At 60.3% G+C, this 24840-nt stretch overlaps 2 protein-coding genes across 10 annotated transcripts; one reads left to right on the top strand and one right to left on the bottom strand.

Annotated features, from left to right (window-relative positions):
• The first annotated feature begins 16 nt into the window (after nucleotides 1-16).
• Nucleotides 17-21966, top strand: SMTN (smoothelin). 9 transcript variants are annotated; one of them, XM_057492334.1, is made up of 22 exons: nucleotides 19-160; nucleotides 1896-2022; nucleotides 6564-6712; nucleotides 7103-7196; nucleotides 7288-7366; nucleotides 7458-7555; nucleotides 8485-8802; nucleotides 8890-8962; nucleotides 9583-9654; nucleotides 9735-10256; nucleotides 10435-10604; nucleotides 12071-12589; nucleotides 13638-13790; nucleotides 13878-13953; nucleotides 14971-15135; nucleotides 15229-15291; nucleotides 15498-15564; nucleotides 16496-16669; nucleotides 16834-16951; nucleotides 17516-17667; nucleotides 18633-18797; nucleotides 21664-21966. In XM_057492334.1, exons 2-21 carry the CDS (start codon nucleotides 1972-1974, stop codon nucleotides 18775-18777), a joined length of 3258 nt encoding a protein of 1085 aa, XP_057348317.1. In that variant the 5' UTR covers nucleotides 19-160; nucleotides 1896-1971; the 3' UTR covers nucleotides 18778-18797; nucleotides 21664-21966. The 9 variants fall into 9 exon arrangements, with proteins under 9 accessions (XP_057348318.1, XP_057348316.1, XP_057348317.1 ...); XM_057492337.1 differs by having other exon boundaries at nucleotides 21-160; nucleotides 12497-12589; XM_057492333.1 differs by lacking the exon at nucleotides 18633-18797 and having other exon boundaries at nucleotides 18-160; nucleotides 16837-16951.
• Nucleotides 21967-22115: 149 nt separating this feature from the next.
• SELENOM (selenoprotein M) lies at nucleotides 22116-24692 on the bottom strand. Its single transcript, XM_057492360.1, has 5 exons — nucleotides 24418-24692; nucleotides 23185-23220; nucleotides 22967-23001; nucleotides 22535-22613; nucleotides 22116-22458 (listed from the first exon to the last, which is right to left on the bottom strand). Exons 1-5 carry the CDS (start codon nucleotides 24535-24537, stop codon nucleotides 22300-22302), a joined length of 429 nt encoding a protein of 142 aa, XP_057348343.1. The 5' UTR covers nucleotides 24538-24692; the 3' UTR covers nucleotides 22116-22299.
• Nucleotides 24693-24840: the final 148 nt, after the last annotated feature.

The following is a 24840-nucleotide window of genomic DNA, read 5'->3' as shown; positions in this document are numbered from 1 at the left end:
CGCGGTTGGACGGGCGGCGCTTGCAGAATCCCGGGGACGGTTGCTGAGCGGGCCTGGGATCCCGGTTGCAGCTCCTTCCGCCTGGGCGTTCCTAGTCTATTTGTCGGATCCCGAGCGACCTAACCTGAGCCCGCACTGGACGGGCGGGCTGGACTGAGAGGTGGGTGTGCGGACCTCCAGGCGGCCCCAGGACCCCCAATGGGTTCTGGGGTGGAACTCGGATATCCGAACAGGGGTTCTGGGACTCCCAGACTTGGGAGTCCCCACACTCCGACGGAGGCTCTAAGCCATGGGATGAGGTTCTGAGACCGCGGACCTCCAGGAGGCTCCATGACCCCCAGGGGCGCTTGTCTGTGGTGGCAAGACACCCTGGGCATGCTCCCACATTTCTCTGAGGCCTCTCACAATCCCGGGGGACCCCAGACTGTGTGACAGGGAGCTATAGGACCGGCATGGGTCAGCGGCGGGAATCCTTGAGGAAAGAGACTTCCCACAGTTCCCTGGGCGTCCTGGTTTACACATTAGGGTGCCCTCCCCCTCAGAAGACCTGGGGGAACTCAGGGTGTCCACAGAACCTAAGTCTGGTCTGGTGATTGCTGAGTGACACTCTTGAGGGGATTACCCCTAAGTATGTAGATAAGAGGCAAGGACTCCAACAGAGGAGGTTGGGAGGTTGACACCCCTCCAAGCCTACAGGCACGGCAAAAGCAAGAAGCAACAACTTGAACAGGCAGGGTGTGAATTAGGACACCATCCCAGACCCATTCACCGGATGGGCTGACTCTCAACGGCCAGTGACTGTTCTGGGGATGGGGAAGGGGTGACTGAGGGATGAATCAACATGAGGGGAGGGCAATCCTGGGGCCGTTTCAGTCACCTTACATTAACTAAACAACTACAGTGTGTCAGAATGTGCACCCTCAAATTCCAGACATTAGCACTGCAGAAGAAGGAAAGAACTGCATTGGGAGGCCGGGCCAGGATTTAGGGGACCATTTTTGGTGGGCAGTGTTGGGGCAGGAGGCAGTGTCTTGGGCCTCTGGGGACACTCTGGAAGCAGGCATCAGAAGCCAGAGGTGGCCGAGATTTTGGTTCCATCTCTCCCTGCCCTCTGGGTCTTTGGGATCCTCCTAACACCTGTGACAAGTCCCTGGTCCCCGACAATCCTCAGTTTGCTTAAATCCAAAGGTTGAATGGGTCACCTTCTGAAGGCTCTTCCAGCTAGGGAACTGAATTCTAAGCGTGTGAACTGGCAGGATGAGCTGGGTGCCTGGACACCTGGCTTCATGAGGTCAGGGCAGTTGGCATCAGGCAAGATGGGGAGGGGTGGAGAGGGGTGTGTACTGAAGGCTGTCCTGGAGGATTGGAAGGCAGGGTGTTACCTCGCTGATGGCTTAAGTCACCTGGGGGAATGAGACACAATGGCAGAAAGGACTTGATTATGGGCTCAGCCCACTGCCAGAGGCTGAGCTTTCGGGGTGGGTGGGGGCTGGGCAGGCCCTGGGATTGATGGGTGGGGCAGGAAACTGTGGAGTCTGGCGGGCACCCCCTGGTGGTGAGCACAGCTTGGCTGGGCCTTGCTGTGCCCGATTCTCAACCCAGATCACTATCCTCCCTGTTCTATGCTTAGACAGGATGAGGGTCCTGCTTATGCCACACAGCAGGCCGGCAGTCGAGTTGGCTGGGCTGGAGCCAGAGACTCCTCCTCTGGATTTGTTTAGTTTTCCAGCACACTACCCTCCAGCAGGTAACTTCCAGATAGGAGCCATATCACAAGTAGCAGGATGGGACACCAATGATGTTCATGGGTTAGAAGGGGAAACTGAGGCATAGAGCCCAAGTGCCTATGGTTTCCAGAGGCCCCAGTAGGCCTAATTCATGTCTGTCCCCTGCAGAATTTCCTGAGCTGGTGTCAGGTGGCACAGGCACTTGGGGATCTCACCAGAAGGCACAGACATAGGGGTCAGAGAGATGGCAGACGAGGCCTTAGCCGGACTGGACGAGGGAGCCCTACGAAAGCTGGTAAGTGGCCCCGTCATCCCCACTGAGGACAGGCGTGCCAGGTCAGAGAGACATGGTCTGTCAGTCTACCTCTCAGCTGACAAGAGGTGATGGGAGGGACAAGAGGAGGGCTCAGGGGAACAGGTCTAGGCCTGTTGGGCATGGCTGATGCAGAGGACCCGGTGGCATGTGCCTGTCTGTGCCAGGTGCTGAGGCCTGGTCATTCCCAACCCCCCACTGCCACCACCTGTTTAAACAGTAACTACTGAACACTCGCCCATGTGCAGCCACAGGTGTGGGGAGGCTGGATTTGCCTCTTCTAAGCAATAGCCTGGGCAGTGCCCACCCCTGGAGGCTGTTCCTGTGTAGTAGCAATGATTAATAATGCCAGGGCAGAGCAGGGGGCAGGCTGGGTGCTGGGCACACTATCTCACAGGATGGTGACAGCAGCTCCAAGAGCCAGGAGGACACCATAGCTCAGAGAGGTGAAATCACCTGCCCAAGGGCACCCAGCTAGGCTCCAAACAAACCCCAAAGGGGGCCAAGAGGGATCAAGAGTCCTGAGTAAGTCCAGGCCAGAGAGCCTCAATTTCTTTGCCTCGGGTTTTCACTTAGTTGTATGGGCTATGTGTGTGAACATGACGTCTGGGTCCTAGAGTTGGCATGGGGATGGAATGAGACATGGGCCCAGATCTTGGGGTAAAAGGATGGGCCCACTCTACCCACCTTCCCCAGCGTCTTCTTGAATGTCCTATTTAATGCACTCACGACCACCACCTGTACCATGCAGAGTGAAGCTGCGGGGCAACATGACAGGACAGGCCTACCAACACGGGAAGGGGGCAGCTGAGCTGCACAGGGGCCAGAGCCCCAACCCCAGCCCCTGACCCTTGGGGCAGGGAAGGACGGGGGAGATTAAAGATTTACCTTCTTTGGAGGAGAGTGACCCACCCCACCCCCATACCTTCCTCTGGATGCAGGGGTTGGAGCCCGCCCGCCAAGTGCAGTCACCCACCAAGTGCGTGACCTACCCCAGGCACGTGGCCAGTGTACGCAGAGCAGCGCCCCAGACATTCGGGTGTCTGCCACCACCACCAGGGCAGGCTGCATGCAGCCTGGAGGGGATGGGCTGGGTTTCCAAAGGTTCCGGCCTCATCATCTAGACCCCCCTCAGGAAGACAGAATCCTAAAGGGGGTAGTTGAGGCAGAGCGTTCCAGAGAGAAAGCCGGGTCTACGCGCATCCCCATCTCCTGGGCTCCAGTCTGAGGCTCGAGGTTCTCCCCCGCCACCCCCAGCCCTACTGCAGGATTGCAGGACTGCAGGGGCTGGAAAGCGTTTCCGAGGAGCTGGCGCTGCGGTTGTAGCCCACGCCCCTCCCGCCCCGCTCCCTGGGACGGACTAACGAGACCCGCCCCTCACCTCGGGCCCAAGGTCTCCCCCACCCCGGGGCGCGTTCCTCCCCCGGCCGGCGCCCGCCATGACTTCGCCCCGGCGCTGCCCAGGGTCCCGCGCGCGCGTCGGCCCGGCCCCCGCCGGCCTCGTGGCAGGACCCGGGGCGTCCGGGCCAGGCCCCTCCCCGCGGGGTCGGGCCTTAGAAGGCAGAGCTGGCCCGCTGCCCGCCCATTCCCGAGGAGCGCGCCGAGGGTGCCCGGGTGGGGGCACCTGGGGACATGCCCGTCGCGTGCCCCTCCGCCGCATGCCGGGACTTCCGCCCCTCGGTCCCGGGTTGCAGTTCGCACTCCTGCACCCACTAGTGACCTGGGCTTAGCCGCCTAAGGTCCGCGGTGGGGCCATTAACGCAGGCGGGGGCCCTCCGGCCCGGCTCCCCTCTCGGCGCCTAGTGCGGGGCTGGGCGGGAAGTGAGGGGAAGAGGCTTGGGCGGCGCTCCGGGAGGCCCGGAGGCTCGCGACCCTGCGGCCCTCAGGCGCCCCCTGGCGAGGCCCCGGTCCATAGCCGGGCCTCCTGCGGGAGGAGAATGCCCCCAAAGGGTCCTCCTGTCTCGTGCTGGTGGGGAGACTGAGGCCCAGGGAACACGGGGGGCGCGTCAGGCGCCCCCATCAGCAAGGCCACAAAGGCCCGGAGGCCCGGGCCCTCGGGAGGAGGAAGCGCATTCTTTCCTCCCGGGAGAATTTCCCGGGCAGTTTCGGAAACCGCCCCGTCCCCTTCCCCTTCCCTTTGGTGGACAATGGCGCTTTGTACTTCCTTCCCTCCCTCCCACAGCCCCCTCCACACGGCGGAGGGGCCTGACAGGGTGGGGGCAACATAGGACACACAGCAGGGACACTGTCGCTGGCCTTGGCCTGGCCGAAGGGAAGGGTCATGCTGGAGGGTGACCAATGGAATGAGGTCCATCCCACCCACTGTGTGTGTGTGTGTGTCTGTGTGTGTGTGTGTGTGTGTGTGTGTGTGTGTCTGTGTGTGTGTGTGTGTGTGTGTCTGTGTGTGTGTGTGTCTGTGTGTGTGTGTGTGTGTGGTGTGTGTGTGTGTGTGTGTTGTGTGTGTGTGTGTGTGTGTGTGTGTGTGTGTGTGTGTGTGTGTGTGTGTGTGTGTGTGTGTAGGTCAGACAGGGCCTCCTCTTTTCCAGATGAGGCAGGCTCCCAGGGGTTGCAGAGGTGGCCAAGTTCCCACATCAGGCTTTTTTTAGGGACAAGGATTCCATCTTTGGAGCCAGGATTTGGAAAGGGGGTTCTAGGAGACAAAACCTCTTTAATGTCTACACAATGTGGGGCTGGGCCCGCTGTCCCCTTAGACTCCCCTTAGTCTTGGGCCCTGGCGAAGGCCAAGACTGGGAGTGGGAAGGTGAGCCTCAGTCTCCATCCCTCTGCTATAATAGCCCCCTTTGGCTTTTTATTGGTATCTCCAGTCCAGGCTAGGGGGGGTCCCCAACACAGTGGTGCCTCAGGGTACCCACCATAGCAGACAGACCCCTCATAGCAACAGCTATCCTCAGCCCAAGGCAGACTTCAGAGTAAGAGAGACCTGGGTTCAAATTCTGACTCAGGTCATTTGGCAGCAAGCAATCCACTTCTCATCCTGGAGTCTCATTTCCTCATCTGTCAAATGAAGGTAATAAAATGCCTAGGGTTTTTGTGAAGTTAGGACAAGTGGGGGGCTCAGCACAGGATCTGGCATTCGGGTTCCTAATAAATGTTGCTGGTGCCTCGGTATCTTGTACTCAGTTGCCCTTGTCTCTCTCTCCCTCCTCCGGAGCAGCTGGAACCAAGCAACGAAGTGATGCTTAGTGCACCCAGCAGCTACGCACAGGGACCCCGAGTCACTGTCCCCACCCCCACCCACTGTCTGATGTTGGGGCCACTGTCCCATCTGGCAAATGAGAAAATCAACGCAGAGAGGTTACTATACCCTGACCATCCAGTCAGGACTAGACTGGGGGTGGAGCAAGCTGGGGGTTCTGGCCTGGGCCTCGGGGTGCCCACCCATAGCCTCTGAGGAATGTGGAGACTGAAGGGACCATGAGGGCTCTGTCCCCCAGGACTCTCCCGAATCTCTTCAGACAGGAACAGATGAGTTCATCGTGGAGTTGGAACAGCTCACACTCCCTGTTGACACCTATCTCTACCCCCATCTCCAATCTGGCTCCCTTTGGAGCAGGAGGGAATGATAGGAAGGAAGCTGAGAAGGAGTAGGGGTTCCTGGGCCCTGCCCCTCAGTGATGTGCGGGTGGGAGTAGAGGAAATCACCTTGCTTACACTCCCATCTGGCTCAAACCTGCACTGGAGGTTTATCTCTGCCATTGTCTTCCTGGGGGCCCTGGGCCAGTTCTCGCTACCTTGAGCCCCAGAGGATCCGTAGGGAGGAGGCAACAGGATTGGCCGACTCTGCCCAAAGAGGTCCTTTCCTGGACCTGGCTAGGCCAGCCACCTCCTATTTCCCAGGGAGCAAGGGGCTAAGAAGCTGGTGGGAGGACCTGTCCCCCTTGGTGCCCTCTCTAGAGTCCTGGATAAACCCTAATGCAGCTGCCTTACTTTTCCGGGGGACTGGCCCTTCCATCCTGGCCTCTCCCTGGTGGTTAGGCCTAGGCCAGGGCAGAGAAAAGACATCCCCAACCAGGCAGGGAGCTAGGACTTCTGAGCACCTGGCCCTGACTGTTTCCCCATCAGCCCAATGCAGATGACGCTGTCATCCCCAAGCAGGCCTGTGGAGCTTTCGAACTAAACCATGGGAATGTCCGTTGTTCACTTCCAACTGCCCGAATCACCCCTCCCTCCCCAGGAATACTGTTAGTGGCCCATACGGTGGCTTCCCCTTTTCCTGTCATGACTCCCTGACTCCAGGGGTTTGATGAAGGTCCCTAAGGGGCAGGTGTCAAGTCACAAGAAGCACCTGGCTTGGTGTTTGGCATGCTCTGTGAACCTGACTCCTTGAGCTGGGCTCCCCAAGACCCTGACTGGGTGGGCAGGCATGCACGTGACGGGCTTGGGACAGAGGGAGAGGAGACAGACCACTCATTGTGCCCTAGGCCAAGATGTGGGCAGCTGGTGCCCGCCCTTGGCCTCAGCTGCCAAAATGACCTGCCCCTTCGCCCCCGCCTGCCCCACAGTTAGAAGTCACAGCGGATCTGGCAGAGCGGCGGCGGATCCGCTCAGCCATCCGGGAATTGCAGCGACAGGAGCTGGAGCGCGAGGAGGAGGCCCTGGCATCCAAACGCTTCCGTGCCGAGCGTCAGGACAACAAGGAGAACTGGCTGCAGTGAGTGACAGGGCAGGGAGGTGGGGGTGTTGGACATGCAGGTTGGGGGACCATGTGCCAGGGTTCAGCTCATGTTGTCCAGGCAGTCATGAGCACAGGTGTGTCTGCCACCCATCTGGGTGTGCAAATGGAAGTACAGGGACATTTGTGGGCATGGACCACTTGCTGGTCATAGAGTCCTGGCAGCGCCCGTGTGGACAGCACATTGAAGCATGTGGTATTAGTGCCCATGTTCATGGGTATGCCTAAGCCAGCCTGTAGCCAGAGGGTGTGCACTGGTACATGCCCCTCTGGCCGAGTTTTGGGTACCCTGTCCTGGCCCTACCCTCAGCCCACATCCTCCATAACCTGACCATGGAAATGGGGGTTATAGTCATGATGTCCCTGCAGCTCTCAGCAGCGGGAGGCTGAGCAGCGGGCTGCTCTGGCGCGGCTGGCAGGGCAGCTGGAGTCCATGAGTGATGTGGAAGAGCTGACCGCACTGGTGAGGCCCAGGCCAGGGCAGGGGATGGGGCAGGGCAGCCGGAGACCTGGACTGCACAGTCCAACACCTGTGGCCTGCCTGTCACCCACAGCTGCGAGGTGCAGCTGAGTATGAGGAACGCAAGCTGATCCGAGCTGCCATCCGCCGTGTAAGGGCCCAGGAAATCGAGGGTATGTGCCCTGCTTGGCCTCGCCCCTGCCCTGCTGCATGCTGTCCCCAGCACCCCCCAGCCACTAACCTGACATTTTCCCTCCCTTCCAGCCGCCACCTTGGCTGGCAGGTTGTGCAGCGGACGTCCCAACAGTGGCTCAAGAGAAGACAGCAAGGGGCGGGCAGCGCACAGACTAGAACGGTGTGAGGTATGCAATGTGAGCAAGGTGGGAGGATAGCCCCGTGACCTGTGCCCATGGATGCCATCAGCACAGAGCGCCTGTCTTCGCTTGACAGGTGCTTCACTGACAGGGGCCCCCCAGCATGTGTTTGAGACACTAGGGCCCTCTCATAGGCCTCTGCCTACTCTCTGGGCAACCTCTGGCTGCTTGTCCCCCCTCCAGACTTTGTCTCTGCGCAGGCCCTCTCCTCAAAGCCGGGCTGTCTACAGTACTCCCAAGTTGCCGTCCAAGTTCCGTCTCCCATTACTGCCCTTGTTGACCCCCCTCTGTCCACACCTACCTTCCACCTCACAGCCATCCATTCTCCCCACTCAGCAGCCAAAGGCATCTCCCTGAAATGCAAATCTGACCCAGGTACTTCCCTGATTTAAACCCACCCCAGGCCGCTCCTCCCCCTCCAGACTGCCCACATCCTTACTTCAGCTTATCAGGGCCCACATATCACACCCCTGCTGACTGGTGGAGCATTGTTCACAGTCAACTGTTCTCCAGGGTGTGTGGGTGAGGCCAGGCCGTGTAGGTTCCCTAAGTGGCCAGCAGAGGCCGCTGGATCCCCAGTCTTTTCAGGACTCCCACCTCCACCCCCTGATTAACTAGGCTAAGACCAGGGGTCAGGAGCCACCGCTCCAGGTACCTATTAAGGCTGGGAATCCCCAGCAAGTGTGCTGCCGTGTCATCCTGTGGCATTAGGATCTGGTCTTTTCTGAACCACCCTTGGCTAGGCAAGTGCCAAGAGGTGGGGTAGTGAGGATCAGAGGCTGCCCATGGTGTGCCAGTGCCCATGCTTATGCAGGTGTGCTTACAGGAAGCCATGCCCAGCCCCTCTGCTTTGCATGCCCTGCTCTGGGCACCCGCCAGCCTGGGAGCTTTGGCTACATCCTATGGGTTCCCCACAGGTACCAGAACGAGAGGAACGGGAGCAGCAGGGAGAGGTCGTAGAACCAACCCCAACCCCTGAGCGCTCCAGCCGGGATGTCACCACAGTGACACTCCTGGTGCGGGCCCCACCTGGGGGCACAAGCAGCCCTGCCTCACCAGTCAGTTCACCCACCACTGCCCCTCCTGAGCCTCCACTGGAGCCTGCCAAGGCCCAGTGTCTGGCTGCTGAGGCTGCAGGCAGCTCCGAGCCACCCCCAAGCCTGCCCACAGCCGCCAGCCCTGAGCCCCAGGAGCCACCAGCAACCCCCAGCACTGAGAGGCAGATGGCCAACAAGGTGAGTCTGGACATGGGGAGGGGTGCCAGGCAGGTAAGCTCCTTGGCCTGGGAATCAGGCTCTGCCCATGCCCTGTCTCCCCTGTAGCTCCTGCCTGGCCCCACAGAACCCCCCGTTGCCCAAGGTCCCACCAAAGGTCCCTCCGACACAAGGAGAGCAGGTGAGGGCCCCAGCAGGGGTAGCGCCAGGAATCTGCCTTCTCTCCCCTGGCCTCCCCTTCCCTGCCTGGAAAATGGGCTCGAGTGCTTAGATGGCTCTAGCCTCCTCAGGTCCAGGCAGTCCCCGACACTTCCCACTGCTCCTGAGGTGTCCCCGCCCCCAACCTGGCCCACCCCCACCACCATGGCCAGAGGCCTCCCCGCAGCCTTGAAAGGCAACAGGCCTCAGGCACATTCTTTTCCCCAATAAGGGAGTGTGCCCATCTCCCAGCTGGATCCTTGGGCAGCAGCTAGGAGGGGGTGTCCCCCATCCCCATCGGCAAGGAGGATCTGGGCACCCTTCCTCCAGCCCAAGCCTAGCCCCAGCCCCCAGGAGTGTCCAAGTCATCCTGGGGTCAGTGAGGGAGGGGAAGGAGAGGCCTGTAAGGGAGGCACAGCCCAGCCCACTGGGGAGGCCGGGAGCTGTGGGAGGCATAGGATGGGATGGGGCAGTCGGGGTGCAAGAAGGGCTTGGGAGACTGAGAAGGCGTAGGTGAGAGGGCCATGAGAGAAGGACCCCCACACATGTCCATTCTCCTTTATCTTCCCCCATCTGGCCTCCACTGCCTCCCCAAACTGCTAGACTTGGCTGGACCCCGTGCCTGCCAACGCTCCCTGTCTGTGCTCAGTCCCCGCCAGCCAACTCAGAACCGAGGTACTGCCTGTTCCCACTAACCCGGGCTCTGGGCAGTCCCTGTCCCACCCCGCCACTGACAAACCTCCTGTCCCTTCTAGAGCCCACCCCCCTTGCCAGCGGACCTTCCCCGTTCCAGCGGGCTGGTTCCGTTCGGGACCGCGTGCTCAAGTTCACATCTGATTCTCCTATGGCTGCTGGGCTCCAGGATGGCCCACCCCGGGCAGCCTTAGGTCCCTCGACCCCAGCAAGGCTCCTGGGCCCCTCCCACATCAGCACCACCCCTGCCTCCTCCTCCAGGAGCTCCTCCTCACAGGGCACCAGGGACGCCTCCTCCCGGGTCAGCAAGGAGCCGCGAGGAACAGCCCGGCCCCTGGCCCAGCTTCAGAACTCCCCCGGGGAGGAGGGCCTAGGGGGGCGGGGCTTGGCCACTAGGCCCCTTGAAAACGGAGCAGGGGGGCCCATTGCCTGCTCAGAGGAGCCCAGTGCCCCGCTGCCCGTGGCCATCGGCACTGCCGAGCCAGGGGCCAGTATGAAGACCACATTCACCATCGAGATCAAGGATGGCCGGGGCCAGGCCTCCACGGGCCGAGTGCTGCTGCCCACAGGCAACCAAAGGGCAGGTAGGCCTCCCCACGGTCTCCCCATGGCTCCCCTGCAGCCACTCTGCACACAGCACCGGTGCTGTGGCCGGGGCTCAGGGTGTCTCCAAAGGGGGTGCTGGGAATGAGGGGCACTGTTAACCTTGCTGGCACTGCACTCAGCCCACCTGATCCTGACACTAGCCCTCTCCCCTTCCAGAACTCACGCTGGGGCTGCGGGCGCCTCCCACCATCTTCAGCAGCAGCGGGGGAAAGAGCACCATCACCCATATCAGCAGCCCTGGGACCCTGGCCCAGCTGGGCAGTGTCACCCATGTCACCAGCTTCAGTCATGTGCCCCCCAGTAGCCAGGGGGGCTGCAGTATTAAGGTGAGCCCCACCTCACCCTACCAGACTCACCATCAAACTCATAGACTAGTTCAGAGTCCAGGGCTAGCAGGGTTCCTCTGCCCTTCCCCTCTGCTGATACACACATGGGGAAACTGAGGCCCAGAAAGAGAAGGCAGCTGCCCACAGTCCATAGCGGGTTGGTGTTAGAGGTAAGGCTAGACCCTGGCATATCAGCTTCTAGGTGGGTCGGAAGCTCACTCTGTACTGGCCTTAAGCTTCCCACATGCTTATCTCTAGTTCTTACTCCAGAATGGGTCAGTTCATTCCTAATGAACAGATGGGAAAACTGAGGCCCAGAAAGGATTGTAAGGGTTTGCCCCCTCTTCCTGTGGCGGCCCCAGTGCCCCTGCTTCTGCCCCATACTGGACCTCAGCCTCAAGGTGTGGAGCTGCTCATGTGCTCAGCCAAAATCAGCCTGGCCTGCTAGGAGATGGGGGATTAGTGATTACCGTCTGCGTCAGTATCTCTGGGGGGGGTTGGGCAGAAGCACTGATGGGGCAACTGGCGGGGGCTGCTAGTCAGTGAGGCAGCAGCCTAGCAGGTGGCGTGAGAACTGAATACGCCTCACCCTTCCATTATTCATTCCCAAGCCCGGGATCAGCTGGCTGGGAGCAGGTGGGAAGGGATCCCCAGTGGGCACCCTGTGCTGCCCCAGGGACTGAATGGGACTTTGGCCAAGGTGAGATGGCTAGAGCCAGCTTTGGGCCTTCTTACAGGTGACAGGGAGAGGGTGGGGGCAAGAAAGCACCCTTCCCCCAACAGAGCAGGACTTAACTACCGTCTGCCAAGGAGGTGAGGAGAGGGTGGCTGAGGCCCTTGAAGAGCGGGAGGTGCCATAGTGAGCCTTGGCTCTGATACTACCAACTTGCCTCAGTTTCCCCATCTAAATCCAAAGGGAAGCAGATAATGTACCGGTACTGCACTCAAAGTCTGTGGTTGGATTCCAGCACCGCAGGCAGGCCAGAGGACATTTATCTCAGTAACAAGACACTGGTTACAGTAGAGTGCTCAAAGTCCTGCCCCTGTGTGCCTCAGTTTTCCCCCTCAGTTGAAAGCTTTCTTAAACAACATGGCATGAGGGCAAATGCATGCAGGCTCGAGTCTGGCAGACAGGATCCTCACAGCTGATGCACATGGTGGCCCAGGCAGGCCCATTCCTTGCTCCTGCCCCGGTTTCCCCACCTGTAGGGCATGGGGCCTTGGCCTCGGTAGTCCATTAGCACTTGTGCAGCCTTAGAGTGCCGCTGGCCTGTGTTCTCTGCAGGGCCAGGGCCAGGGCCAGGCCTGGCGGTGTGCCTGCTTGGGCAGACCGCCCCTCCCCCAAGGCCCCCTCCACACGGAGCCCAGAATAGGTTTCTATTTGGGCCCCAGCCCCAGCTGGCGGGTGGCAGGCTGGGAGGCCAGCAGGGGCGGGGCAGGCCCACTGCCCTTGCCTTCGCCCTCAGGCCAGCTACAAAGACTCTGACACTGCCAGCCAGAGGCAGCAGTCCCTACCACTATTCCCATCGTCACCCCGCCATAGAGCCCCCGCCATCATGCCGGGGGTGCCGGGGCCCGGGTCTGAGCTGGCTGCAGCCCTCGAGGAGCGACTGGGCCTAGCGCTGGAGGAGCTGCGGGCAGTGGCGGAGGCAGGCCGGGCAGCAGTGACCCAGGCAGCTGAGGCAGCCGCCTCAGCCATGGAGCCAGTGGCCCGGGCAGCTGAAGAGCTGCGGGCAGAGGCCTCAACACTGAGCCGGCGGCTGGATGCCCTGGGCAGGCAGGTGGAGGTGCTAAGCCTGCGGCTGGGGGTCCCACTTGTGCCTGACCTTGAGCCTGAGCTGGAGCCCAGTGAGCTGCTCCTAGCCACTGCCGACCCCGAGGCCCTCTTCCAGGCAGCCGAGGATGCTGGGACCCCCGTGGCCCACCCTCCTGCCTTCAGCACCCGCCGCCGCTCCTCTGTTGGCCCTGCCCGAAGCAGCAGTCTCGTAAGTCCCTATGGGCTGGGGGGAGGGAATGGTTCTGAGCCAGGTTCTGCCTCTGCTGAGTGACCTCGGGTGGGCCACCACCTTCTCCGAGCCTCGGTTTACCTATCTGTACAGGAATCTGGGGCACTAGTGCTCTGAGACTGAGGTGAGAGGTTACCAGCCTCCTGGTCCTGAGGCACAAGCGGCAACTGCCCTGGCAGCCCCTGGCCAAGGCCCAGCCCCCAACCCCACCCCCGCCCGCCCTTAAGCAGCTGCCACCTCGGCTCTCCTTACCCTTACAGCAGACAGAAAGGCCCTGCCAGGAGGGGAGGGTTTCTGGTAGTTCGGCTGGGGGCTTGTCATCAGGGGCCATAGAGATGCGCTGAAAGAGTTGAGGGACTGGGTTGGGGCTGCAGGCTTAGAGGGTGGGTCCCGGTGGGGGCAGGAGCAGGAGCAGGCTTCAGAGAGGCTCTGGGCAGCCCCAGTCAGACCCCTGGTCAGGAGCCTGTGGGCCCTGGGCCAGCCCCCTGGGTGTGTGTGTAAGGGGGGCATGTGCTGCCCGGGCTTTGGCCCAGGAGGACCCAGGCCTTGGGAACTGGCAGGACAGAGCACAGCCCGCCTGAGAGGGGGCTGGGAGGGAAGCAGCAGAAGGAACTCAGGTTCAAGTGTTAGGCTACCTTCAGCTCAGACCCAGGCTGCATCACACTTAGGAAAGGTCTGTGGACAAGCCTTGTAGCTACCCTGAGCCTCAGTTTTCCCTTCTGTTAAATAGGAACAGTGAAATCCCTAGTGCTTATGCAATGCTTACTACCAAATGGAAATCACGATTACTGTCACTATTAATTTCATTAACACAATTCTGAGTACACGTGAAGCCCTACATCAAGGCTGTCAGTGTCTTCCCTGAGCCTGACACCAACATGGCCATCTTTGGGCAGGCAGTCAGCTGGCTACTGGTTACCAGGCTCCTGTGTGACCAGCAACCCCAGGGCCTGGTGCCCTGTCCACTGGGGCATGGCTGGTTTCATCTACACCCCTGCTAAGCCCATGCTGTTTCCCCACCCCACAGATGGAGCCGGAGCCGGCAGAGCCCCCTTCTGCAGCAGTGGAAGTAGCCAATGGTGCCGAGCAGACCCGGTTGGACAAAGCGCCAGAGAGGCGGAGCCCACTGAGTGCTGCAGAGCTGATGGCCGTCGAGGATGAGGGTGTGCTGGACAAGATGGTCAGGCTGGATCTGATGGGCTGGGAGTTGGCAGGGGGCAAAGACCAGCAGGCTCCAGGTGGGTGACGGCAAGGGCTCTGTCTGCAGCTGGATCGGACTACAGACTTTGAGGAGCGGAAGCTTATCCGAGCTGCCCTCCGTGAGCTCCGACAAAGGAAGAGAGGTAGGTAGAGCGCCAGTGCCCCTCCCCTAGGGGGCGCCGCTCCGCTCCCCGGCTCCTCCCCTCCCCTGTGGCCCCTCCCAGGACGCTCCAGCTCGGTGACTGCCGTGACTGCCCTACCCAGCTTCTCCTCCTGATCCAGCTGTTCCCTTGCCTCCTTGCCCTTGGATCCAGTTGCTCCCCGCCCTACCTGCCTCTCTGCCCCTGGCCACCACCGCCACTGTCCCCAGCCAGCTCCTAGACCTAGTTACTCCCTCGCCCAGCTACTCCTGGACCCAGTTGCTTCTCTGAGTACCGTCAGTTACTCCCTCCTCGAGTCCAGACACTCCTCCTCCCCCAGCTGCTTTTCTCTCCTTGAGATGCGCTGAAGACCTCTGCCCCCACCCGGCTTCCCCTTGCCTGGGCACAGCTGCTTCCTTACCCAACTACCTCCCCCTGTACCCACCTATTCTTTCCCTCAGATTCTAGATTAATTTGCTTCTCCCTCTCAAATCTTCCTCTTACATGGCCACCCGGCCTCTATGCCCACCCATCTCCTTTAGACCTAGTTACCCCCTTGGACAGCTTCTCTCCCTGGATGAAATTGCTCTTCAGGAGCCTCCAATTACTCCCTCCCTCAATCTAGATGTATCTTCCTTCTTCCCTCGAAGACCCATCTGCAGGCCCACTCAGCCCTCCCCCCTCTCGGCTTCTCCCTCCCTGGACCTGCTGCTTCCTCCCTAGACTCGAGAGACTCCCTCCAGGCTAAGCTACTCGTTCCCACAGAAACTCCATTCTCGGTTGCAAATACTGCCCCCTGGCTTCTGCCCCGAGTCCACCACCTCACACCACACTTCCCTGTTCCCCAACAAGTTATAGCTACCCCCTAACCCCAGCTAGAGAGGGCCCTTGGCCTCTGGGTCTTCAGTATTTCTAACAAGTTGCCCTCTACCCCATCTGTGTGCCTTGTGTACCCATGTGTATGTGCTGTGTGGGTGATGGGTGGCCCTTCTGGGCATGCATGGGGCATCCCCCGCCCAGACCAGAGGGACAAGGAACGGGAGCGGCGGCTGCAAGAGGCACGGACCCGGCCAGGGGAAGGCCGTAGCAACATGGCCACCGAGACCACCATGCAGCGCAGCCAGCGGGCAGCCGACGGCTCAGCTGTCAGCACTGTCACCAAGACTGAGCGGCTTGTCCACTCCAGTAAGGGACCAAGCAGGGCTCAGGGTGGGAACATGTCTGCTCCCCTGGCCTCCATGCCTCTCACACCCTTCTTTTCATCCCCTGCCCCTCCAGATGATGGCACTCGGACAGCCCGCACCACCACAGTGGAGTCGAGTTTCGTGAGGCGCTCGGAGAGTAAGGCCGCCTGGCATCATCGTGTGCCTGCCTGCCTCTTCAGACTCTTCCTCAAGCTCTGTCTTCGTACCTTCATCTGTGTGTCTGTCTGTCCAGTCACCTTCTCTTCTCTGCCTGTGGCTACCAGCATCCTTCGCCATAGCCCCCTACCCCATTTCCTGATGTCCAGGCCAGGCCCTCACCCTGCTCCTCTTCCGTTCTTGCAGATGGTGGCGGCAGCACCATGGTGCAAACCAAGACTTTCTCCTCATCGTCATCCAAAAAGATGGGCAGGTGAGCACAGGTGCCCACGCCCACCCACAGACTACAGAGTCAGTGCCACGGGGGTCGGGGGGGGTTGCTCACCATACACCCATTCCACAGAGGGATAGACTGAGGTTCTGGGAGGTGATAGGCATACAGCCAGGGAGGGCAGGTGGGGGTCAGACCACTCCTGCTCACCATGTGACCTCACCTAATCCTCAACCATACCACAGAGGAAGCCAGAGTTAAGTGCGGGGTCTCAGTTCTGAGCGTCAGCGACAGCATCGAACCCTTAGAGAGGCCTACCCGCCACTGAGCTGTCTGGTGGCACTGCCGCTTCCCAGTGTCTGCAGACCACGTCCCGTTTCACAGAGCGTTTTCATACCGTAGCCCTATGAGAGGGGCACACCCCTGTGACAGATGCTGGGGCTGGTAGGGTCAGAATTCAGGCTGCAAACCACAGTGTCCAGGAACTATGAGTCAGAGATTTGTGTTCAAGTTCTTGTGCGGCCCCCACGTGCTCTGTGAAATCTGAGGCCAGGGCCTCAGTTTCTTCATCTTGTAGTAGAAGTAATAAGGGTTCCTCCTTCGTTTTGTGAAGTTTAAAATGGCCCATAGGGAAGGCTCAGTAGACATGAGTCACTATTATGCTGATCATCATTGTGAGTTGATAGTGCCCAGAGTGTGAACTCACCTGTAACTTGAGTATACAATGAGCTTTCTCAGAAAACTCCCCAGTGGCCAAGTCTGTTAAAAAGAGCTTGGCTGCCATCATCTGGTCTTTTGAGCCTCGGTCTACCCCTCTGTGAAATGGGTGCGATGAGGACACCTCCCTTACTGACCGGCGTTAGTGGCGGTGGAGACAACTCAGGGTGTGTGATCTGGAGCGCGACCAGACCCCTCCCTTGGTGAGTGGCGGTCGAGGCTCAGGAGCAGACGACCCCCCACCACGACTCCGCAGTATCTTCGACCGCGAGGACGAGGTCAGCCCACGGCCTGGCAGCCTAGCGGCACTTGAAAAACGCCAGGCAGAGAAGAAGAAAGAGTTGATGAAGGCGCAGAGCTTGCCCAAGACGTCGGCTTCCCAGGCACGCAAGGCCATGATTGAGAAGCTGGAGAAGGAAGGCGCTGCGGGGTGAGCGGCTGGGCCCCAGGCCTGAAGGGCAGTGGTGGGCGGGGCCAGGCGTGGTGGGCGGGGCCCGCGGCTCAGGGAAGGCGGGGTCTAGGGCTGCTGGGTGGGCCGAGGGAGGCAGTGCCTCCGGTGGTCCCCTGACCCTGCTCTGGACACCGCCCCCACAGCAGCCCTGGCGGACCCCGCACAGGCATACAGCGCTCCACCAGCTTCGGGGTCCCCAATGCCAACAGCATCAAGCAGATGTTGCTGGACTGGTGCCGAGCCAAGACTCGAGGCTACGAGGTGAGCAGCAATATGAAGCCAGGCAGCTCGGTGCCCGCCCCCCAGAACCCCAGCTGGGCACCTCCCTCTTGGCAGAACTCCTTCTCACCTCCTTGTACCCTTCACAGGCACCATGCCCCTGGCAGGGAAGGTGGGAAGCCCTCTTCTGTGAAAAGGAAATAGGCTCAAAGAGGACACATACCATGCCCTAGGTTCCAGAATAAGTGATGCAGTGCAAGGGCCTTGGATCCCTTGGGTGGTGGGCACCATTCAGGGCCGGACCCCACCCTAGGACCCTCTCCTCATTCCTCTGTGGGGAGCACTGGGTAAATCTCTATACTAAGGGAAGGCGTGATGAGGATATGACCATGGCCTTAGCTGGGTGGCGCTGGGCCTTATGGTTGCTCTGTCCCCTAAGGAGCAGCCATGGGAGTTGACAGAGTCGGAGGCTCGTGTTCCCACTGTTCACCCGCTGTGCAGCCTTGGGCAAGGGCCTCTCTCTGCCCAGTTGCCCTAGGTCTGGAATGCCAAACACTGCAGGGTAGAAAGCATGGGGGAGCTGACCATTCCTCCCGCCACCCGCAGCATGTGGACATCCAGAACTTCTCCTCGAGTTGGAGTGATGGCATGGCCTTCTGTGCCCTGGTGCACAACTTCTTCCCGGAGGCCTTCGACTATGGGCAGCTCAGCCCACAGAACCGGCGCCAGAACTTCGAGGTGGCCTTTTCATCTGCTGAGTAAGTGTGGGCCCCAGCCCTGCTGGTGTCAGCTGGGTATTTGGAGCTGGGCAGCTGGGCCAGGCCCAGTTGCCCCAAGGCCCCCTGGAGCTGGCCAGCCACAAGGTCAGACAGCGGCTGAGACCCCGTCCCCAGAAAGCCCCTGTCCTCCTCCACCCCACCCACCTGCTGCTGAGTGTGCCAGGTGCCCGCCGGATTGAAGGAGCCGCAGGCCCGCCTACCAGCCTGGGCCAAGGCCCACCAGGTGGCCCTGTCCATGTCCACTCCATCCTTCCTCTGCCCCCTTCTCCCTCCCTCTCTCCCTTTCTCTGTCCTGCTCTCCTCCCACTATCACCAGAGCTTCCTGCTCCCACGGGATCCCGGCTGGAGATTCCAAAAGGAGGCTCCTGGCCCCGGGCACCGCGCCCGCCCAGCCTATATAGGTGTCGCCAGAGGCTTATATAGGACATCAGCAAGCCCTCCACTTTGGAATCGTTGCCCTGTCTGCTCGCTTCACCCTCAGCACCCTCCTCCATCTGTCTTTCCGTCTCTCTTCCTCTTTCTGGTTACTCCAATTTCCACCTCTTCCTCCGCCCTCCACCTCCTCTCACGCCTCCCTCACCCCCCTCGCTGGGGCACAGCCCTCCTCTCCAACCTCTGCGCGCCAACGCCATTTGCCCCCCACCCCGTGTTCCCGCTTGCCCCTAGAGTTCTCTGCACCTGTGACTGGTCTGGCCCCCCACCCCTGTCTGCATTGCACACCATTAGAGACGGGTAGTGAGCGGCACGTCCACAATGGGGAAGGGGCATGCGGGGGGCTGGCAGACTGCAGCACCAGGAACGTAACTGAACTCATGTCTCTGTGTGTGTGTGTGTGTATGTGTGTGTCTCTCTGTTCTCCTCCCCTGTCTCTTCTCTGCCTCTTCCCCCTCTTCCCCTCCCGGGCCCCACCTCCCTGCGCCTTCCTGGCCCCCTACGCTCCCCAGGACCCATGCGGACTGCCCGCAGCTCCTGGACACAGAGGACATGGTGCGGCTTCGAGAGCCTGACTGGAAGTGCGTGTACACGTACATCCAGGAGTTCTACCGCTGTCTGGTCCAGAAGGGGCTGGTAAAAACCAAAAAGTCCTAACCCCTGCTCGGGGCCCCACGGTGAGAAACGCCACCTTGCCTGCCTGCTCTGTACACCGGAATCTGCTCAGCGGGGCAGAGAGAGGCCTGGGAGGTGGGTAGGGGAAGCAGGGAGACAAGTGGAGGGCTTGCTGATGTCAGACATGGCCTTGTGTTTCTAAATGGAAGTGGTGACCCAGGTGAGCGAGATGAAATGGAGGGAGCCTGCAGGAGGCACCTGACCCAGCCTGCCGGTCCAGGACAGCACTGAGAAAAAGGGCAAAAACCGAGCTGGGATCTAATGACAAGCCCAGACTAAAGGAGAGAAGAGTCCTGGGCAGAGGGCTGAGCCTGTGCACAGGGCCGAAGGCGGGAAAGATGGAGGGCGTGGCACACCCAGGAAGGGAAGGGAGTTTAGTCTGGGTGTGAGGTGGAAGAAGGGGCCACAATCAGGACTTTAAACTTCCTCCTGGAAATGAGAGTCATAAAAGTTTTCTAAACATAGGAGGGATATGTGTGGTCTGGTTAGCATCCTAGAGCAATCCTTGGGTGAGGGATGGGGGGAGGGGAGGGACTAGACAGCGAGAGCCCTTAAATAAGTAGGAGGGCAGGGTTCCTAATGAATCTGATCGTGCGGGGAGAGGGGGAGCAAAGGAAGGTCAAGGATGCCTCGCAGGCCTCCAGTTTGGCTGTGTTCCATGTTGGGGAGGTCAGAAGCAAGGCCAGTTTAAAAAGCAGATTCTTCTGTTTGGGATCCTGGATCCCCAAGCCAGCTGTGGCATTTTCTCCCTAGTCACCTCATCTCAGGGTCACAGAGAATTTAGATCCTGAGCTAACTGCCTGTTCCAGACAAGGAGCTCAGAGGAGGAGAGAGGTGGGCTTACAGTTTCCCAGGGCAGTTAGGTCAGAGCTGGAGCCAGAAGCTGGCACTCGATTCCCCATCTAGTGGTTCTTTTCCTTGCCCCATCACTTTTCCCACCCATTTTGTAGAGAGAAAAGACAGAGGAAGTGAGGGGGATTGTCTTCTCAGGGCCAGAGCTAGGGGTGCACTCCGATGCCCCTCAGGGCCTGGAGCTTTTGTGGGGGCAGCTCACATGGGCACACGTATACCAGGTGAGGGGAGGATGGGCTTGGTGCTGTCTCTGGGTCATATATGGACTTCAGAGCTGCTGCCCAGCAGGTCAGCCTGGAGAGAGAGGGGCCCAGCCCGGCCCTGATCCATTGGAAAGTGTGACTCAGCTGTGCTGTTGCTCAAATTGCCTGGTGTTTGGCCTGTCACTGGGGCAGCTGGAGCCCTGAGCCGTGAGCCCCAGTGTAAACAATGGCTTTATAAGGTCTCCAGGAAAGACACCAGGGGTAGGAGGGAGCTCCACGTCGCAGGAGGGAAGCCAGGATCCTTGGGGAGATAGCCACAGCTGGAAGAAGCTGCAGAGAAAGACTGTCTCTCCACCACAGTATCGATGGGGAAACAAACCTGCTCTGGTGTAGAGATGACCCCAAGGGCACATGGCACATTAGCAGCAGAGTGAGGAATGCCTCACTCATCCTAAGGGCTTCCAAAGTCTCAAATGAGGCAGAGAGTGACTATACTGTTGCTATAAAGATGGGGAAACTGAGTCGCAGAACAGGGCAGGTATCTAGCACACACAGCTGGTCAGGGGTACCACCTAAACTGAAAAAGCAGTCTCTTGCCTCCCAGGCTTCTTCCCTGAAGGAGTCCAGGTGAGCTGGGAATAGGCCTCTGCCCTACCATGGTCCCAGATTTGACCTTGAAGGCGCAAGATGAGAGGTAGTCCTGGGCCCTTGGGTTTCTTGGGAACAGGAGCAATTCCTACTCTTACGCCTTTACTGCCAAAGGAAACTTACCCAACAACACTGACCGAGTGCTTACTGCATGCCAGGCATGCCAGCTGGAAGGGAGCAAGGCAGAAGAGTTCTTCCTGGAAGAGGAGGGGAAATGAAGCTAGGAGGAAACTCCAGCTTTAGAACTCGGGCTGTCAGTTCCTTAGTGGCTGCAGCCCACTCACCCCAGAATGGGGAGAGGGCCCCTGCAGTAGAGCAGAGGGGACTCCAGGCAGGTGTCCACACCCAGAGCTAGGGCCTAGGTCCCATGAGGCCCAGCCCTGAGTCCACTAAACTGTGGGGCCTGAAACAAATGACTCCTCTGCTGTGACTCAATTTCTCTGTAAAGAGCAGCTAGCGCTCTGGAGGATGGCCACAAGGGTAGTCCCTCCCAGGCATGTTGCAGATGCTTGTGTTTTGGTTGGGATCGTCTGTCTCCCTGCTTTGCCCAGGGTGGGCAGTAAGGGTTAAAGAACTGTGCCCCCTACCCTACCCTCCCAACAAGGGCACACACTCCCTGGCCTCCATCTCATGCTGCAGAATTAATTGTCCCCTGGGGCAAGGATGGGATCCTGGGCCTCTCTGCAGAAGGTACCAGGCCAGGCAGCTGGCAAATAATCCAGGGCCCAGAGGGTCACCAGGGTGAGTCCTGGCTGCACAGAAAGATTTGCCAGTGGTAAGGGCCCTCGGATATAATGGCCTAAGGAGAGGCTTGTGCTAGCTGGAGTGTGCCCCTGAGGGTGGGCAGGAGGAGGCCCTCCTGAGAGAATGCGGTTGGGGTTTGAAGCTAGGGCCTCCCTAGGGCTAGGGGTGGAGATACAGCTCTCTTCTCCCATCTCCACCTGCCTGGCCTTACTCCCCACAGGGATGCCTCCAGGCTTGGGTGAGTGGCGCCTCGGGTTTACTTCCTTCCCGGAAGGAAGGCTTTTATGACATTTAGTCAACCGAAAATCTGGAGTTTATGGAAGACCAGCAGAATGCAGCAGTGAAAAGGCCTCCAGGTAGAGGGGTTGCTGTGAGACGCAGGGCTGGCGCTGACGGCCACCCCCGTGCCCCCTCCCCGCAGGATGCTGGTGGACTGCGTGCCCCTGGTGGAGGTGGAGGACATGATGATCATGGGCAAGAAGCCCGACCCCAAGTGCGTCTTCACCTATGTGCAGTCGCTCTACAATCACCTGAGGCGCCACGAGCTGCGCCTGCGCGGCAAGAATGTCTAGCCTTCCCGCCCGCATGGCCCGTCTGCAGCAAGCTGCCGCACCATCCAGGCACCATCTCCTCCTTGTTCTTCTGCCCACCGCTGCCTTGTCTGTTGCGACACCCTCCCCCGCCTACACATGCAGCGTTTTGATAAATTATTGGTTTTCAACGACCCTGGCTCCTGTTTCTGCCTCTCTTGGGGAGTTGAAGGCAGCCCGGCAAGGTGTCCCCATTCCAGCAGCCAATAAGTAGGTGATGCGGGGTCTCCCAGGGACTTCCCACTGCCCACCATACCGCGGCAAGGAAGGAGTCGAGTCTCAGTTAAGGCGGAAGGGGATTTAGTTCAGCTGGGAAGGCAAGAAAGGGGTTAGGAGGGGCCCCCACCTCCACCGGTGCCGGCTCTGGGACGGGGCGTCGGCCCTCAGCGAGGGAGGTACTCCCGGGACACTGAGCACTTCATTCTGTCCCCAAGACTCGGGCAGGGGTGGGTGTCGCGGCCCCGGACCTACAGGTCGCCGCGGTCCGGAGCGCTTTCGGTGGACCTAGCGGGCGCCCGCAAGTGCTCGGTAGGAACAGGCTCGTCGGGCGCCGCTTTGCGGTAGAAGCCGAGCTCCTGCACCAGCTCGTTGATCTCCTCACGGGTCATCTCGCTGAGTGGGATTCGCTGGAGGAGGGGCGGGGTCAGCGCGCCGGGCCCCACCTCTGGCCCCGCCCCCCCGCCGGTCTTCCAGGGCCCTCACCTCCAGTTCTTCGTAGCGGTGGCCCAGCAGCACGAGCTCTGGGTCGGCTCCCGGAAGGTGTTTCATTACCAGGTTGTGACTGGAGATGGCGTTAAGGTGGTGTAGGGGTGGATCGAGACAGGTGGGGTCCCCCGGGGCCTTGCTGATAATGCACAGCAGTGCCCAGGTAGGGCATGGATCCCCGCTTACACGTGACTAAATTAGGGTTCAAGCAAGTCAAGGGCCCTCTTCTCTGGTCCTGTGTCTGCGGCAGTCATCACTAGTCAGTTTCTCTTGCCAACCAGGGCCCAGCTCAGAATTCCCTGGGCAGCCACTCCAATCAATTCTACTTGTCAGATAAAGACCATTTATTATCCCTATCTGCGAAGTTAAGTGAAAGGAGATTCTCCCAGATCCCCTCCCTATTCTCCTTTCCCCAGAACAGAAGGATACTAGAATGGGATGTCCTGGGTGACGAAGGCCTTCACCTGGGAAGGAACCAGAGTATCAGACCCCAGGTACCCACGGAAAACTGAAGCCCGGTGAGATCACAGAGGGAGTCAGCGCAGCCCCAGCCAGCCTTCCCAACCCAATCACTGGGACCATGCTGCCCTCCCCCACAAGGGGCTCAGGGGGGACAGAGCCTTGGGGATCCCTTCCTTCAAGCTCACCTCCTTCAGGCGATTCAGCTGTCATCCCCCGCAGGTCTGGGGGGGACAAAATGGGTTAGGTCGGGAGTCCCTCACACCTGCCCCAACCATACCATCGGCGCCATTTCACACTCATGGTCTAGTTGGATGAGCTGTGGACTATCCCTGTAACAGCAGTTTCCAAGGTGTGGAGATGGAGGCCCCTTGTGGGCAGAAGAACTCTGTATAAGTGGGAAAACTAAGTCCTAGGGACACGGGAAAAGAGGAGCAAGGCCAAAACCCCAGAGGGTACTTACCAGCTTTGGGATTCTTGCCTGCACACCTGACTGACTGTGGACTCACTCCTAATGCCCAAGAAAAATGATCACTCTACTCCTCTCAGGCAGTGGAGACCTGGGCCTGGTCTTTGGCCCCTTGAACCTTAGGGTGGAGGCAGACCAGAAGGAAGCACACAGAACTTCCCTCGGGGGCACCATTAAAGGCACCTGCCATCTGGTCCCTATGCTACCCCATGCAGAGCTGGCCCTCCCTGCCACCTGCCATCCAGCCTTACAGACCATATGGTTGCCTCCCGGACATGGGAGGATGAAAGGGCCCCTCCCTGCACTTCCTGAGGGGCAGCCACCTCTCAGCAGGCGTCCAGAACCCGGGACCACCCATTCTAGACTTCCCTCCTCCCCAGAGAGGGTCTGTGAAGACCCAAGTCACACAACAAGGCGGGAACTCTGGGGAGGAATTTCCTCCCAGGAGAGGACGGGGGGGAGGGAAGGCGAGGGGTGCTGGTAACGCTGTTCTCAACCCCCTTCCCTGGCTTTCGCAGGGTGAGGAGAGGCGCCCAGAGAGTCCACCATCCCCAAGCAAGGGGAGAGAGACCAACCGGAACTGGAGTGTGGGAATTCCAGGAAAAAGTAGAGTGATGGGGGAGGGTGGGACGTTGGGCTGCAGAGGACAGGCTCCGGAGTCTTAGGCCGGAGGAAGGGTTAGCAGACAGGGCTGACGGCTCTGGGGGCCCGAAGTGCGGCCAGATGGGGAACTAGGGAGGGGTTCAGATTTCCAAGCCGCAAGATCGGGTGTCTCAGGATTCTAGGGTGGGAGCGCGGGCGTCCTGGGATGCGGAGCAAAAGGGATGGCCCGGCGACGAGGGGGTCTTGGGAGCTAGGAGGGTCCTGGGGACGGAGAGGGCGGTGATTCCAAGGCTCTGGGGCCACAGGATTGTGAGGCGGTGGCTCCCGGGGTAGGAGCCGGCGCACTCACCTCCACCCGGGCTCGGGCCAGGCCCTGCAGACGGTTCCAGTCGGGCCGGAAGGTGGTGGCGGCGGACGCGAACGCCGCAAGTAGGAGCAGCAGCGCCGGCGGAGGCAGCGGGAGATTCATCGGTGGCCGACCGGAGGCGATCCACGAGCTGAACGTGAACCGCCCGTCCGCTGCGCCACGTCTGGGCCCGGGACCTGCCCCGCCCCCGCTCGAGGCCCCGCCCCGCCAGGGACTCGCCCCGAGCTCGGTCTCCACCCCTGGGCCGGCGAGGCCGAGAGGGCCGCTCGCGAGCTCCGGACGGGGCTCGGGCTCCCGCAGGCCAGCAGGCGTTTACTCTCCCAGGCCCGAGAGTCTGCACGCTCCCTCTGCAACCTGACATGTCCTCTCACACCGGCAGGGGGCGCGGGCGGCGTGCGGACAGAC

This window comes from Manis pentadactyla, chromosome 14, assembly GCF_030020395.1.
Source record: "Manis pentadactyla isolate mManPen7 chromosome 14, mManPen7.hap1, whole genome shotgun sequence".
NCBI classification, from domain to species: Eukaryota; Metazoa; Chordata; class Mammalia; order Pholidota; family Manidae; genus Manis; species Manis pentadactyla.
This window is presented reverse-complemented; position numbering and strand designations above follow the sequence as displayed.